The sequence below is a fragment of the Amphiura filiformis genome, chromosome 13 (genome assembly GCF_039555335.1).
Source record: "Amphiura filiformis chromosome 13, Afil_fr2py, whole genome shotgun sequence".
NCBI lineage: Eukaryota > Metazoa > Echinodermata > Ophiuroidea > Amphilepidida > Amphiuridae > Amphiura > Amphiura filiformis.
This window is the reverse complement of record NC_092640.1, coordinates 45,892,461-45,908,680: the sequence shown is the minus strand read 5'-3', so window position 1 is coordinate 45,908,680 and position 16,220 is coordinate 45,892,461. Positions and strand designations below refer to the sequence as shown.

The 16,220-nt window shown below is 38.6% G+C and overlaps 1 protein-coding gene across 1 annotated transcript; it reads left to right on the top strand.

Moving 5' to 3' along the window:
• The first annotated feature begins 265 nt into the window (after nt 1-265).
• LOC140167712 (uncharacterized) lies at nt 266-13,686 on the top strand. The gene is made up of 8 exons (XM_072191007.1): nt 266-300; nt 1,244-1,319; nt 2,540-2,704; nt 3,570-3,686; nt 4,498-4,575; nt 5,809-8,864; nt 9,662-9,768; nt 10,496-13,686. Exons 1-8 carry the CDS (start codon nt 266-268, stop codon nt 10,516-10,518), a joined length of 3,657 nt encoding a protein of 1,218 aa, XP_072047108.1. The 3' UTR covers nt 10,519-13,686.
• Nucleotides 13,687-16,220: the final 2,534 nt, after the last annotated feature.

Below are 16,220 nucleotides of genomic sequence, written 5' to 3'. Positions count from 1 at the left end.
GGTAAGTGTGTTGTTGGGTTGGGTTGGGTTGTCTTAGCCATGTGAGTGAGTCTTCTTGTGCATATTACTGTAGCTTTGTGCTAAGTTGTAGACAAGCTTATGATACACTCAAAGAGGCGTGCACTCCACAGGAAAGCACCAACATCGTACAGGTAAGTGTGTTGTTGGGTTGGGTTGGGTTGTCTTAGCCATGTGAGTGAGTCTTCTTGTGCATATTACTGTAGCTTTGTGCTCAGTTGTAGACAAGCTTATGATACACTCAAAGATGCATATCCACAGGAAAGCACCAACATCGTACAGGTAAGTGTGTTGTTGGGTTGGGTTGGGTTGTCTTAGCCATGTGAGTGAGTCTTCCTGTGCATATTACTGTAGCTTTGTGCTAAGTTGTAGACAAGCTTATGATACACTCAAAGATGCATACCCACAGGAAAGCACCAACATTGTACAGGTAAGTGGGTTGGATTGGGATGGGTTGTCTTAGCCATGTGAGTGAGTCTTCCTGTGCATATTACTGTAGCTTTGTGCTCAGTTGTAGACAAGCTTATGATACACTCAAAGATGCATACCCACAGGAAAGCACCAACATTGTACAGGTAAGTGGGTTGGATTGGGTTGGGTTGTCTCAGCCATGTGAGTGAGTCTTCCTGTGCATATTACTGTAGCTTTGTGCTCAGTTGTAGACAAGCTTATGATACACTCAAAGATGCATACCCACAGGAAAGCACCAACATCGTACAGGTAAGTGTGTTGGGTTGAGTTGGGTTGTCTTAGCCATGTGAGTGAGTCTTCCTGTGCATATTACTGTAGCTTTGTGCTCAGTTGTAGACAAGCTTATGATACACTCAAAGATGCATACCCACAGGAAAGCACCAACATCGTACAGGTAAGTGTGTTGGGTTGAGTTGGGTTGTCTTAGCCATGTGAGTGAGTCTTCCTGTGCATATTACTGTAGCTTTGTGCTCAGTTGTAGACAAGCTTATGATACACTCAAAGATGCATACCCACAGGAAAGCACCAACATCGTGACAGGTAAGTGTGTTGGGTTGAGTTGGGTTGTCTTAGCCATGTGAGTGAGTCTTCCTGTGCATATTACTGTAGCTTTGTGCTCAGTTGTAGACAAGCTTATGATACACTCAAAGATGCATACCCACAGGAAAGCACCAACATTGTACAGGTAAGTGTGTTGGGTTGAGTTGGGTTGTCTTAGCCATGTGAGTGAGTCTTCCTGTGCATATTACTGTAGCTTTGTGCTCAGTTGTAGACAAGCTTATGATACACTCAAAGATGCGTACCCACAGGAAAGCACCAACATCGTACAGGTAAGTGTGTTGTTGGGTTGGGTTGGGTTGTCTTAGCCATGTGAGTGAGTCTTCCTGTGCATATTACTGTAGCTTTGTGCTCAGTTGTAGACAAGCTTATGATACACTCAAAGATGTGTACCCACAGGAAAGCACCAACATTGTACAGGTAAGTGTGTTGGATTGGGGTACGTGGCTTGGGCCGGGTTGTGTAAGGTCGGTTTGGGTTGGGTGGGGTTCCCTCTGAAAAGTAGGGTTGCATGACTTAAGTATTTTATGTAGTAGACTTTACGGCACCAAATTGTCGCAATAATTTTGCAGGTAAAAAGGACAACGTAACCTCGTACTCAAATAGCACAAATAATGTTCAATATTATTGGGGCAAAGTTACTTTCAAGGGGAGCAAAGTTTGACAAAAATGGTAAAAAAATGGGCTAAAAAGTACAAAAAAGTGCTAAATTTTAGGGCAGCCAGTATCCCACAGGGGGGAAAGAGGGGAGGGCAAGACTTCTCACAGGGGCAGGTGGCCCATGCCCACTCCGGCTATGCCACTGATATGCATGATCAAAAGAACATTTGTGACACGATCTGGTCAATGGGGATAAAGATAAAGATAGAGATAAAGGTAAAAATATGGAGTAAAAACATAAGAAAATAGACATCAACTTCATAACTTTAGAACCAAGTATGCTAGACCTTTGGTGTTTTCAGTAAATGATAGCTCATTGTATGTATAATGTAATAATTACAGTAACTCAATTTTCAAAAATGCCTCCTTTGGCCCCCATGGACCAGATCGTGTCACATATGATAGATTCATGTTCTTCTTTTGCTTTGTTTTGTGTTTTTTGTTTTGAGCGCTACGTTCTAAATGTAGCAGCGCTATATAAATATTTATAATGTATGTATGTATGTATGTATAGAAGAGTGGCCATTGGGTTTTAGGTCATCTACAGCAGGTGTGATTCTTCAGGATTTATCCTGATTTCAGGATTTATCCTGATTTCAGGATTTTTTGTGGCCAAAATTTATGCCATTCTATTCAGTCTGTTTTGGTGTATTTTAGCCCAATTTCACACCATTTTCAGGATTTTCTAATACTTCAGGATATTTCACAAGCTGCTACAGGAAAGAAAATTGTTCCATTTTTTCTGTTGTTCCTCATTTTGTCCCTGAACAGCAATTTGAATGCAAATTGCTCCAATCCAATCTAATTGTTATTCCACCTTGTTTTGTTTCAGACCTGTCTGTCCATAGACACTCCCAAAGACATCATATCCTGGCTGTCAGATAAGACATCAGACACTGTTGAGATGCTACCTACTAAGGTCAAGAGAGATATTAACGCATTGACAACCTACCTCCTGAAGGAAGCCTCACAGGATGTGTGTGAAAGTCTACTAGATGTAAGTGTACAGTTTAGCCATGTATTTTGGGCTATTCCATTTGAAATCCATACACCCCCTATGGAAGACATTACCTTAATCTCCCACACAGGGAGTGTGAATTTCAAATGGTTTACCTGAATGGGTGACTCCATTTGAAATCTACACAAACTGTGTGAGAGATTAAGGTAATGTCTTCCATAGAGGTGTATGGATTTCAAATGGAATAACCCATTTTATTACATCTGACATGTGCATGTTCTGCTAAATATGCATATCTTTTCAAAGATACCAACAGTCTGAAAAAAACTCTGTAATAGCTAAATATTTTAGCAGTATTACTTTGACATAATTTGTGAAGTTCTGTTGGCAAATTTTATTCATAGTTTGAAATTAAGATCTACACATTGACCCAATGGCCTAATCCATACACCCTTGATGACATGACCTTAATCTTCCATTCGGGGAGTGTGAATTTCAAATGGGGGGCTACCTGAATGGGTGATGCCATTTGAAATTTGAATGGTCTGTTGGAACAAATCAGGTGCAAAGCTTATTACTCCAGATATTCAATAATTCCTCACAGAAGAAAGATATTTGTCATTGTAACTTGTGTCAAAATCAGAAAAAAAATACAAAAAGAGATAGCATGATAGCCTAACGAGTTAGGGCATTCAACTCACGGTCACAATCTTGCATATTCAAACCCTGGACACTTATCTCACTTGTCTCACTCCACCCAGGTGTAAAATTGGAAGTTGTTAGGGCGTGGGTTGTACTGCTGCTGTTATTGTTTGCAGACAAATGGTGTGATTATATAACAAATGTTCTAAAAGTGCTATATAAATGCCTACATTTTCATTTTGTTTACTTGCCATCCCTTCAGGGCTTGTCACTTCTAGAGGATTCTTCCAGTGAAGAGGAATCATCATCATCACAGGAGGAAGAAGAGGAGCAGGTTGAACAGCCATTGTTCTTTATGGATACTTCTATGAATACAGAGGTAAATATTTAAAAAAAAACACCTTCAAACAAGCATCAGAAGTTCGTCAAAATTTTTTAAATTAAAACCTGTGACTATAATCGGTGTCATCTCAAATTGAGAGTAGCATCAGGTTGGAATTTTGTAGTGGCAGATTAGAATCGTGGGTGCTAACCAAGTCGCACGTAATGTATAGACACATAGAAATGCGATGCAACGGCGTAAACGCACTGATTTGAATATGACACTGAAATCCAACATGGCGTTACTCTCAACTTGAGATAAGACACACTATAGATACTTATATCTAGTTTGAAAGATAACTGATAATTAAAACATGTAACGTACATGTACCTAAAATGAAAATCATATTCTCTGGTTGATTTGCCTGTTGATGGTTGCCATGGACTGGGCCAGTTTCACAAAATTGATACCTAAAGTTTCACACACTTACAATCATAATATTTTGAGACAGATTTTGTGACTCTGGAAGTGTCATAAAAGTTGAGTGAAATGCACCGTTGGTTGGATGAAAGGCATGACATGATTAACAGACAAATTAATTAAATTAATTGGGCTGTTCCAGTTGAAATTGATACACCCCTTTTGGGCCCTTATGGAAGACATGACCTTAATCTCCCACATAGGGTTGTAGATTTCAAATGGAATCACCCATTTAGATAACCGCATTTGAAATTCACACTCCCTGTGTGGAAGATTAAGGTGTTGGTTTCCATAGGGGGTGTATGGATTGGTACTGGTATAGCCCAATGTGGTGTGGTCCAGCCAGTATCCTGTCTGATTCTCGTTTGTTTTTGCTTCTTTTTTTCAGTCTGAAAGTGATAACACCAAAACATTAAGAAAGAACATCAATACATTGGTACTTGGTTTGAACTCTGACAGCACACAAGTAAGTTTTTGAAATGGATAAATGTGAACATTATTATACTCTGATCAGCTCTTAATAGGCGGGACTCATAACATTGTGGATTGATACAGAATGGCGTACACACAGCTAGGCGCAGAGCCTGCGTTTTGCGTGAATGACGCGTGCTTTTGTGAATTTACGCATGCGTAAGTTGGAACTTTATTGACTCGCGCAGTAACAAAAACCGAATGATTCCCGCCTGATCATAGTATATACCATTTATCAGATATCTTTCATACTATTTGCAGAATGATGTTATGGGCTATTCCAATTGAAATCCATACAACCCCTATGGAAGACCTTAATCTCTTACACAGGGGTGTAGATTTCAAATGGAGTCACCCATTCAGGTAACCCTACTTGAAATTCACACTCTGTGTGGGAAATTAAGGTCATCCATGTCTTCCATCTGGGATGTATGGATTCCAAGCCCATTGGGTCAATGAGTAGGTCTTAATTTCAAACTGTTCAGGTAACCCCATTTGATATTCACACTCTTTATGTACATGTCTTTCATAGGGGGTGTATGGATTTCAGCTGGAATAGCCCCAATATACTGGTGTAAATGCAGAGGTTGGGATCCCAGTTGGTTTATGCAATTTTGTTATGAGCCATTTGGTCTCATTCACCACCATACAATGTTATCTTGTGACCATGATATCCACTGGTTCTTTTCATGCAAAGGTGTATAAAAACTGTTTGATTGGCGTAACCTAACAATCTCTGACCCAGACCTTTTTATTAAATTTTTTTTTAAATGTCCTTAATGTTCAAACATGAGAACAAGATGTTTTTGGCATGTCCTATATAGAGCACAGACAGATAAATTGTTGATCTCTTTTAAAGCCAGTAATTTTTTTCAAATAGATGTGAAAAAAAAAATCTGACCGGCTGACCCTTTATTTGTTGAACCTGTTGCAACTCAAACTGTTTTGGGGCTTAAACAGAGCCTGCAAACAGCTTCATCTTGAGCTAAACCTTACCTTCACAACTGAACGTGTTACAAATAATTTCCAGCATTTCAAAGATTGCTTCATGAGCATTTATTTTGCAATGAAAACTCAATGTATTTACAATTTGCCTCACTTGATTATATCACGTTGACACGTTGCAATTTTCACAGTCAAGTAAAAGTCTGTATTTTGTGTAACAAATCAATAGACAAGAATCTTGTGCAAGTTTCTTAACTAAATGTTTTTAAAATTTCTTCTGCAGGACAAGAGCCCTGATAGCGACAACACATCCCAAAGTGAAGACAGTGATGTTGACATGATCAGTGAGGATGATAATGATGATGAAAGTAAACAAGAGCCATCAATAGCACATCAAGGAAGAAAGAGTCAGGATAAAGAGGTGGAAAGTTCAAGTGAAGAGGAGCAGGATGAAGGGGATGAACTTGTTGAGGAAGAGGATGACAAAATTCCAGAAAATGAGTCAGAAGATGAAAGTGATGATAAAGATGAGGAAGCCGGTGAGGTTGATGACAGTGAGGAACAAAGCGACGATGATGCGGGAGACGATAAAGAAAAACAGCAGAATGAGAAAGATCCAGAAAGTGATGATGAAAGAAGAGATGTGAAAGAATCGCCAAAGAGGTTAAAGTCTGCAGCTGGAAGTCCTAAAATGAAAGGTGCTGATACAGAGGAACGACAAGAGAAAAAGTTGCGTAGTTTGTCCCGAATGAGAAGTACACGTCAGAAAAGTAAAGCAAGTGAAAGTGGAGATGGACTTACATCAAATGGGGATGAAACTTTTGTTACTTGTACTGAGGAGGTGGATGACAAGGATGTATTCTTTGATGCCGATGAAGATGTTTGCTTTAAGAATAAATCACCGGAAAAGACACCTCCATCCAAAGCGATGCCTGCCGAACATAGGAATTTTATGGACACGCCAAATACGTATCTGAGTAACAGTAAAAGAAGATCGACCAGATTAAACATGAACGGGTCTAAATCTGGAGCTGGTCAAACTACGCTTGAACATTTTTTCTCTCCACAACCAAAGTCTGTATCCAAAGATGAATCTGTAACTGTTATTCCAGAGACACAATTGTCAAATTCTGAGAGCGAGAATGAGGAGCAAGGAGCAGAGTCTAAGGTGTTAAGAAGTGCAGATAAAGAATGTGTCATAACCGCTACAAGATCACCTAAAAAGTTAACTCCTCCTCCAAGTAAACAAAAGTTGAGTCAAGCTGGTAGTGGTAAATCAAAGCAGCGATTGTCCGTATCAAAAACAAAGCCAAGCAGATTGTCCAGAAGAGTGAAGGAGGGAGAAACAACGGCAAAGGAAGCGTCATTGTCTCCAGTGTTTCATTTGACAGAGTCTCAGTTAAGCCAAGTTGTAACACATCCTGATGGAGAAGTGGTTCCAGAGTCTGATGGTGAAGATGCACTAAAGAGCAAAGACAAACAACTTGAAGATGTTGTGATTGAAGGTATAAAGGAGATAAGGAAATCAAGCTCTCCATCACAGAGTCCAAGTCCAAGGAGACGCATGCAAAGTCAAGTTGCTGGACATGAACGCAAACAAGACACAGTGGAAAATAGGAGCAAAGACCTGAGGACTTCTTCTAGCCCAACACCACTGATGATCATCGAGGTCAATGGTATTTTATTAGGGTCTAAGAAAGACATTGAAAATGACCAGGAGTCTAAGAGAGCATCTGATGATAGTAAATCTTATCCATCACCTACACAGAGCAAGAAAAAGCAAAAACAAAAAGCTAGAAGTACCTCAACTCGACATGGAACATCCGGAGTAACTTCACCACCAAGTGCCAAAAAAGCTGCAGCTGATTTTGGGAATGTGTATAGGATGATGGCAGGGATTGGATTGTCATCACAGGACAGCCAGTCTGACCAAGCATCACTAGAAGACTTCAAATTGACCAACACTAGCAAGAAATCACGACTTGAACCTAAAGTACTCCTAAATAAATTCCCCACAAAGGATTCTGATGTGACAAAATCAGACCTCAAAGACGTTGATAATATTGGTAGTTTAGATAATCCTGTCGAGGGTTTACGGAGCCACACTATTAGTGAGAGCTCACAGGTTAGCGAGACAAGCGTATCCAGGAGAAGTTCTCGAAGTAAAAACCATGGGCCATCATCATCAACTCTAGTACCTGGTAAACCACCTATTCCAAGCACCAACTCAAAAAGACGGTCGGTGAAAGCAACATCAGCATCTGAAGGGAGACAGCTGCGATCTAGATATACGAGTGATGATGAGCCATCAAGTCCACCTACGAGCCGACGATCTAAACGAAACAGTGAGAGTGCCATCGCAAGTGAGCATTCGGTACCTGTAAGCCCCCGAAAAAATCAAAACGTTGAACCAGTAGCAACTCTAGTGCCTGGTAAACCTCCAATTCCAAACTCCAGGTCGAAAAAGTCAATAAAAGCAGGATCATCATCTGAAGGTAGTCTTAAGAGAGCACTTCACTCTATACATACTAGTGAGGATGAGCCATCAAGCCCCCCACGTAGAAGCCGCAGGTCCAAAAGAAACAGTGAAAGCTCTGTAGCTAGTGAACATGTAAGCCCCCAAAGAAGTCAAAGATTTAAACAAACTAGTGAAAGGTCTTATTCCAGTCAAAAACAAGCAGCTGCAACCAACAACGAAACCTTGAAACAAGTTGAAAGCTTCCCTATTGCAAGCCCTCCAAGGATCCGCAGGTCCAAAAGAAACAGTGAAAGCTCTGTAGCTAGTGAACATGTAAGCCCTCAAAGAAGTCAAAGATTGAAAAAAACTCATTCCAGTCAAAAACGAGCAGCTGCAACCAACAATGAAACCTTGAAACAACTCGAAAGTTTCCCTGTTGCAAGCCCACCAAGGATCCGTCGCTCTAAAAGAAACAGTGAAAGCTCAGTTGCCAGCGAACTTTCAGTTCCATCAGTCTCCAAAAGAAGTGCGCTGTCTCAATCTGCAGGAAAGCTGTATTCAACTTTCATAAATTCTTCTCAAGAATCTGGTGTATATCCACTTCCCAGCTCAGCCACAAGGCAAGAACAGAAAAGGGAGGAGTCACTGTCCCAATCCTCTTCCTTGCTGCCGGGTACAGGATATGCACACACCTTGAGATCTAGAAGAATAAGTGAGAGCTCCTCTCAGGATGAACCCATCATGGCTAGTCAGGAGTCCATCACAGCTACTCAGTTACTGAGGAGAGATATTGACATGAGGAAGTTGAAGTATTACAGAATGAATGAAGAGGATGACGATGTACCGAAACCAAAGAAAAAAAGAGCAGCACAGAAACCAAGGTTAGTATGCCTTCATCCGTTGGACATTTTCATGTTGTCACACCATGGATCATATGACTTCCTTGCACTAACCTGGATAAGTGCTTTTACATACAGCAGATTGTTTTTCATTTTACAATGTGACTATTTGGGGTTCAAATTAATCCACAAGATATTTATATTTAATTAGTGACTATTCTCAGTCATCCAGTCTGTGAAATCACAAGTTTTGAACTAAATCTTTACTGGTACCAAAGATCATAAAAATCAATTTCCTGGAACTTCTTTCATTACAACTTGCTACGTTGTGTCTGATGAAGTCCGAGGGTATCAGATGCAACGTAGCAGGTCGTAATGAAAGTAAGTTCCAGTGAAAGATTCAATTCAAACTTTGTGATATTTATATTTTGTAAATATTAATTGGTTTTCATTACTTGAAAATGCTGTAATAACAACTATCAAGAGTACATATCTATTGTATCCAAGTTTCTTGCACTAATATATTGGGTGATCCTTTATAAAAATGTTTTATGTGATGCATATGACTTGATTGCGCAACCAACAGACGGTAATATATTTTATAAACAGTTACATGTTGTACAAATCAATAATTTTCTGCCAAATGAATTAATTTGATGGCAAATTTTTTTAGCAAATTAAGAAATTTTCTTCTTTGTGCTCTGACATTTTGATTTTCATCTGACTGCCAAAAGTCTGTGAACACAAACATGTTTTTTCTGCAAAAATGACCAAAAATTGGCCAACTTTATTGCACTAACACAACAATTTATTTCAATACGGTAATTGTATCCATGCAGGTCAAGTCCATCACCCTTACCAAGTCCATCGCACGCATCTAGCAGGCCGAGTCCATCACGTTCACCAAGTCAAACGCAAGAATCTAGCAGTACTTTGAAGAGTAAACGTATGTAAATAATGACCAAGAAACACGAGGCATGTGTTGCTAAAATTATGGCAATCATCCGATCATAGTCACATAAATCACCAGGAAAACGGAATAAATTAAAATATATCTAATATAAATTTATTTTAGAAGCAACACCCACACCGTTTAATTGGCGAGTTGAGATGGTCACCATGCTCTTTTAGCTCGCGTTTGACAGCGTTGCTATGGTAGCTGTGGGTGAATGCAATGGAAAATGGACTATTGCACTCACATGGAGTGCAAAAGTCTTTTGCTAAATATAACAAAACTAATCAATAGTAATCAGTTGCGGCGGAAGCATGAAATTTAAAGGGGGTCGAGGGGCAAGCATTTTTTTGTTCCGGTGATCCATTTTGCATTTTAAAAAATCAATCTCAGACTATTTTAGTCCCAAATGAAGATGTACTTTGTTATTTGACGTGCCAATGCGTGTGAAGCGAGCAAAATTGTGCAATTTTAGGACCCAAAACACAGTGTTTTTGTGCAATTATTTCTTTATTTTTTATTCTCTTGTGATTTTTAGGAGGGACGTCTCCCCCTTGTAAAAGTATAGGGAGGGAAGTCTCCCAACTTCCGCCACCTATGATAGTAAATGACAAGAATCTTTCTATGAGTTATGAGATAAATTAAAATATGTGAACCGAAGCAAACAAAATTCAAATATTAACAATCTCTTAATTTCTGCTTACATCTTTTGTGTGTACAGGTAAATCAAGTCGGAAGAAATAGGAAGACTATGGAACCATTTTTCTACATCCTAGATGAGTTCAAGCTTGGTGCTATTTATTAAAAACTACTGTTACAAAATGTTTAAGAAATGCAGCTGGAACTGGAACTGAGTCAACCTAAAAATAAAGTCAGTGATACCAAAATTCATGAAGGTGCGGAATCCAAGTAGAGCTGGAACTTGAAATTAACCAAGAGATTAAACATTGAAAGTCGGCCGAGACTAACACCAAAACACTCATGATCTTGATCATCTCAAAATGATTATGGCAAGGACATTCAGAGATTCTGTTGGAAAAGGTTATATTACTACTCCACAAAAGTAACTACTCGCACTACTGTATCAAAACAGACAAAGAGGTAGATATGACAGAGTCTGCACTTCTCCACATTTGTGTGTATTTCATAGAGGGCAAAATAGTGTTACCTGCAAATTATTTCCTCATTACCATGGCAAGCGTTGAGGTAAATTAAAAGTGCATGCTTCTTTGAGCTATATTGTGGTGATAATGTACACTAAATGCTGCATGTGCAAAACCTTTGTACAAGCTTAGAAACACCAATTATGATTCACCTCTGGGCTTTTGCTGATAAATACCAGAGGAGCACTTCTATTTTTGTGCTCAAGGTTGACAATCCAGTATGGCATACTTACCATAGGTACACACAGTGTTATATCTAGTTTCAAACACGGCTCAAACAATTTACTGTACATTGTAATGGCCTAACATTGTCGTCTATTGGCTTATACATGTGAGAGTAGTTGACAAATTTTCGTCCTTGATCCATACTGATTTGAAGGCAATCTCCAGTATTACTCATACAAGCTTTTTGTGCCATTGATAGATGTTACAACAAAGTTAGACTGTTATGTTATTTTACAACAATATCAGAATGCTGCATATTATTCCTGTTTATCATGATGTAAGTAAATGTTTGATTTTTTCCTGTCAAGCACCATTTTTTGAGCATTATAAGTAAATTTCCTACTCGTTTGGAGTTATGTGCGGCACATTGAGTGTATACAAGCTTGAAGGAAGGCAGAAGTGATAAACAATCATGCTGATTGATGATCAACAATCATTTACAACAAGACCATTATCCAATTGGTCATGAGCACGTAGAAGGGGAAGAGACTCCCCCTCAAGTGTTTGATAATCACCATCGCATATCCATGACTCAAAACAATTAGGAAATTTACTTAAACTTAATAATTACAATAATGTTACTGCACTTAATTGTATTGGCATAAAGGAATATTAGATATTGCCCTTGCTGATGACAACACTTAATGATAATATATATCACATGTATCATGTCATGTTTGTATTTACTGTTAGGACATATATATTTAAGATTTTATTATCATAGTCTCAGATTTGTTTTTAAAATGTTACACTTTTCATCCAGGTTCTTTGCCAGTTTTTAACCAATGTATTGTGTGTACTGCATAAGTATAGAAGTGGGTTAGGATCAGGTGGTGTACTGACGTGCAGTCCCTAAATTCAGTAAATTTTCATCGTCAACCGTGTAATTGAATGGGATTATTTTGAAATTTTAAAACGCTTGAAATATCACAAACAAATAGGCCTATGTTGATAAATAATATAATTACAAGCTAAAACCGTTGGGGTTCGATAATGAACCCCACAAAACTAACCGAGTACATGGAAAATGCCATACGGCCGGGCGGTTTCACGAGTTGCCGGCTCGATCATGTCATCCGCCGCCTGGTTAGGATTTAATAATTGAATCACGTTCTACAAATGTTAACTCTGTGAGTGTAATGGTTGAAATATAGTCACAAGGTGAAAGATGGTTTGTTCAATTCCATGAGCTGGCAAATTAAAGACAGTTAATAGTTGCTTTATATTACTCACACATATTCAAATTTAATAATGTTACAAGAATGTTTTATATTTTATAAGAAAACACATTGTCATGTTCAGCCATGGTGCCTATTTACCCTTTAAACTTATCAGACAAATCCATACAGTAACGCTCGCATTATGGAGCAGCCTCTTTCCTGCATATACACGACATGCATACTGTGACAGACCAAGGAACAGGTTTATTTAAAAGTGGCATAAGCATACCGTATTTCCTCGAATAGTCGCCCTCGGGGGTGTTGCATTTTCCAAAAGGGGGGCGTTTATTAGAGGTCATTTTTAGAAAGATAATTTTCGTTAAAGTCATTAGGTAAGTGTAAAACTCTTGACGACTTCTGGTTCACTAAAGGGTTTTCGATTTTCACCTTGGTAAGATAGCACGGAAAAATAAGCATTTTTGAAACATCTTGGATGAAATAGTGGCAGGGACGATTAATTAATAAAGGGGGGGCAACTATTCGAGGAAATACGGTAGTTGGTATGGTAAAAAGTATCAAACTGGTGGTTATTGGTAAAATTGATCAACCCATGAATTGTCTAGAATTTATACAATATGTATGAGTGATGAACTTAAAACATTGACAACTTGTTTGCTGAACAAGCCATGTAGCATCACGTGACAGTGGCAGGACCTGGTTCTTTTTATGTGATAAACATTTCCAATTGTACCTAGTGCCAATTTAATGACCATGTCAAGAACTGTGGTATTGACTAATGGAAAAGACATTGTAATATTAAATTAAGATGTATTTCAAGACATTATTTCTCAGAAAATATATTGTTTATATTTCCAACACATCAACAGTATTTAAGATATTTATGTTGATATTTGTGTTGCAGGGTTAATGTGATTTTGAATTGACTGTTGTGTGGATAAATTGTCACCTAATTTAATGTTTGTGCAACAGTAATTTTAAACATGTTTTGCTTTTTTTTTTTATACTAAATTTGACCCCATTGGAACCAGTGGTCAAGTTTTTGGGCGCCAAGAACTATTTTGATTGGTTAGAAATAAAGCTATTGTATTACGTATTAAACCATTCAGTATAACTTATGGTATGAATAGTCAATATGTGACATGATCAAGGGGAATGAGTCACATGTCGACCCTGGACGAAAATGAGTTTTACATATTCTGTGAATTTTGTTCATTTTGAACAATTCCAAGTAAAAACGTAGTTGTTTTACTCACGTTTTTAGTGACGTTTCACCACTACACTAGTGGCTTCTTCAGACTGGCAACTCATCACATCTGACTGCTTGCTTTTATAGGCAACAGGAAGCACCGGAGAGGGCGTGATGAGTTGGTCAAAGATGTTGTTGAGTGAGTAGGCCCCCTCGTCCTTGTTTAGAGTGTCTTGTCCTTTTCGGCGGATCCAGATGGCTTCTTTCAGCCACCTGGTGGTCTTGTCTGCTTCACGATCAATCACTTTTGAGTCCTCCCAATTGATGGAGTGATTTGTAGAGGCTACATGATCAGTGATGGCGGATTTGTGAATGTCTGTGACAGATGATTGGCGTTTTGCTTTCGAGTGAATGGTTTTGATTCAAATTTCTCCACCTCTTTTTGGTGCTCTTTGAGTCGGATACCAAAGGCGACCAGTTTCACCAATGTAGGAACTTGGGCAGTCACCGCAGGGTATTTCATAAATGGCTTCCGCTTTCTGTTGAGGGAGAAGTTTATCCTTTGGATGGGCGAGCATATTGCGGATGGTGCGATGCGGCTTCATGGCTGTGGAAAATCCGTGTTTTTTAAACACCCTTGACACACGCTCGGATACGCCCTCTATATAGGGAACCACAACCATGCCTTTGGTTTTTTCACTATCATCTTTTCGTTTTGAGGAAAAAGTGATTGATCGTGAAGCAGACAAGACCACCAGGTGGCTGAAAGAAGCCATCTGGATCCGCCGAAAAGGACAAGACACTCTAAACAAGGACGAGGGGCCTACTCACTCAACAACATCTTTGACCAACTCATCACGCCCTCTACGGTGCTTCCTGTTGCCTATAAAAGCAAGCAGTCAGATGTGATGAGTTGCCAGTCTGAAGAAGCCACTAGTGTAGTGGTGAAACGTCACTAAAACGTGAGTAAAACAACTACGTTTTTACTTGGAATTGTTCAAAATGAACAAAATTCACAGTTTATATCAACATTCCTAATGAACTTGTTCAAAGAAAAAAAGAGTTTTACATATGTTTCTAAAGAGAACATTTAGAGCTTTCAGAAACTGAAAACCCCATGTTGATACGACATTTCTTTGGAAGTTACGTCAATTTATCAATCGCTGAAAACAATAAAAAATAAAAAAATTTTAACACCTTCTTTGCCAATATCTCAAAATCAATATTAGCGACATCCGTCTCATTCCCCATGATCGTGTCACATATGAGCTTAAAATCTGCTCTGGTCAAAAAGCTCTATTTTGAATGATTACTCAGATGATTTTATCAGGTAATTAACCAATTTGAGGCTCTGTAAGAAATGGTTCCCATGGGGTTAAGTTTACTACATAGACTTACACCATATATATGTGACCGTCCAGGTCGAAACGCTCGTAAAGTCGGCCCCTGGTCAAATTTGTTTTCTTCAGTGTTTAGAAAATATATATCATAAGCTTTACTATTTACAATGATATATCATTTGACTTCAAACGATATCCAGAAGCGGAGTTATAACTTGTTAAACTTTGCTCTTTCAGTAAAAGGGTACATTATTTTGGCACTACATTATTTCTTTTTTTCCACATTGCTGGTATTAAATATCAAATGGTCATAATTGGCGGTCACTTCAAATCATCCTCAACTGAACGAGTTTCAGGAATGTCCTTTAATTGTTGGTTAACCCACCACTTGAACAGGATTTAGCCAAAGCACACAAAGACTTAAGCTTTTTACTAATGCTATACATAAGTATATAAGCTTATTATCCTCTTCAACAATAGGATTAAAGATTGGTGTTTGGCTAAAATGAGAAACATGTCGGACAAATATTAGGGACATATGAATACAACCACTATGCATATATTGCACTGTAACTCGAAATACAATTTGCCGACTTTACGAGCGGTTTGAGATGGATGGTCACATATTTGGAGCATTTTTGATTTTATGAAAGCTGGAATTAAGAATACACCAAAATGAATATGCAAAAATGAATGTAGTGCAGAAATCCATGTCCACTTTTACAATTGGGCTATTCCAGTTGCAATCCATACACTCTATGGAAGACATTGCCTTAATCTCCCACACAGGGGGTGTAGGTTTCATATAGAATTACGCATTCGACAGGTAACTCCATTTGAAATTCACACTCCTTTGTGATGAAGATTAAGTCATGTCTTCCATAGGGGGTGTATGGATTTCAACTGGAATAGCCCAGTGTTTTGGGTGCATGGAATTTTAATGAATTTTGCTACAGACAACACTTCACGAAAATATTTTGTTTACTAGCCTTTATTAATTTTTGTGAAAATGTCATGCCTGCTTAAGCAATGACGAGTAAGAAATAACACTTCTGCACCATTTGTATCATCAAATTAGCAAATAGGCAGTGGAAAATCAGTCGGAAGTCGGACATTCTGGTTTGCAGACAGGGAACATGTTGTGTGTTTTTTTTATGTAATTACTTTGATTTGGTAATAGAGGTTATCCGTGTTCTAACAGAGATGCCAGTTTTCAGGTTTTAACCTGAATTCAGGTTTTTTGTGAGTTCAAATTCATGTGTTTTTATTTATTTTCAGCCTGTTTTGGGGCTTTTTGGCCTGCATTCATGCGCTTTTTCAGGTTTTTTGAGTGAAACTGACTGGCATCTCA

What these genes read in the sequence shown, in the direction of transcription:
- LOC140167712 (XM_072191007.1), top strand. Translation starts at nt 266, where the DNA reads ATGCATATCCACAGGAAAGCACCAACATCGTACAG. An exon ending in AAAGCACCAACATCGTACAG is followed by an intron (nt 301 to 1,243) that starts GTAAGTGTGTTG and finishes ATATTACTGTAG; the next exon opens with CTTTGTGCTCAGTTGTAGAC. An exon ending in TGAACTCTGACAGCACACAA is followed by an intron (nt 4,576 to 5,808) that starts GTAAGTTTTTGA and finishes TTTCTTCTGCAG; the next exon opens with GACAAGAGCCCTGATAGCGA.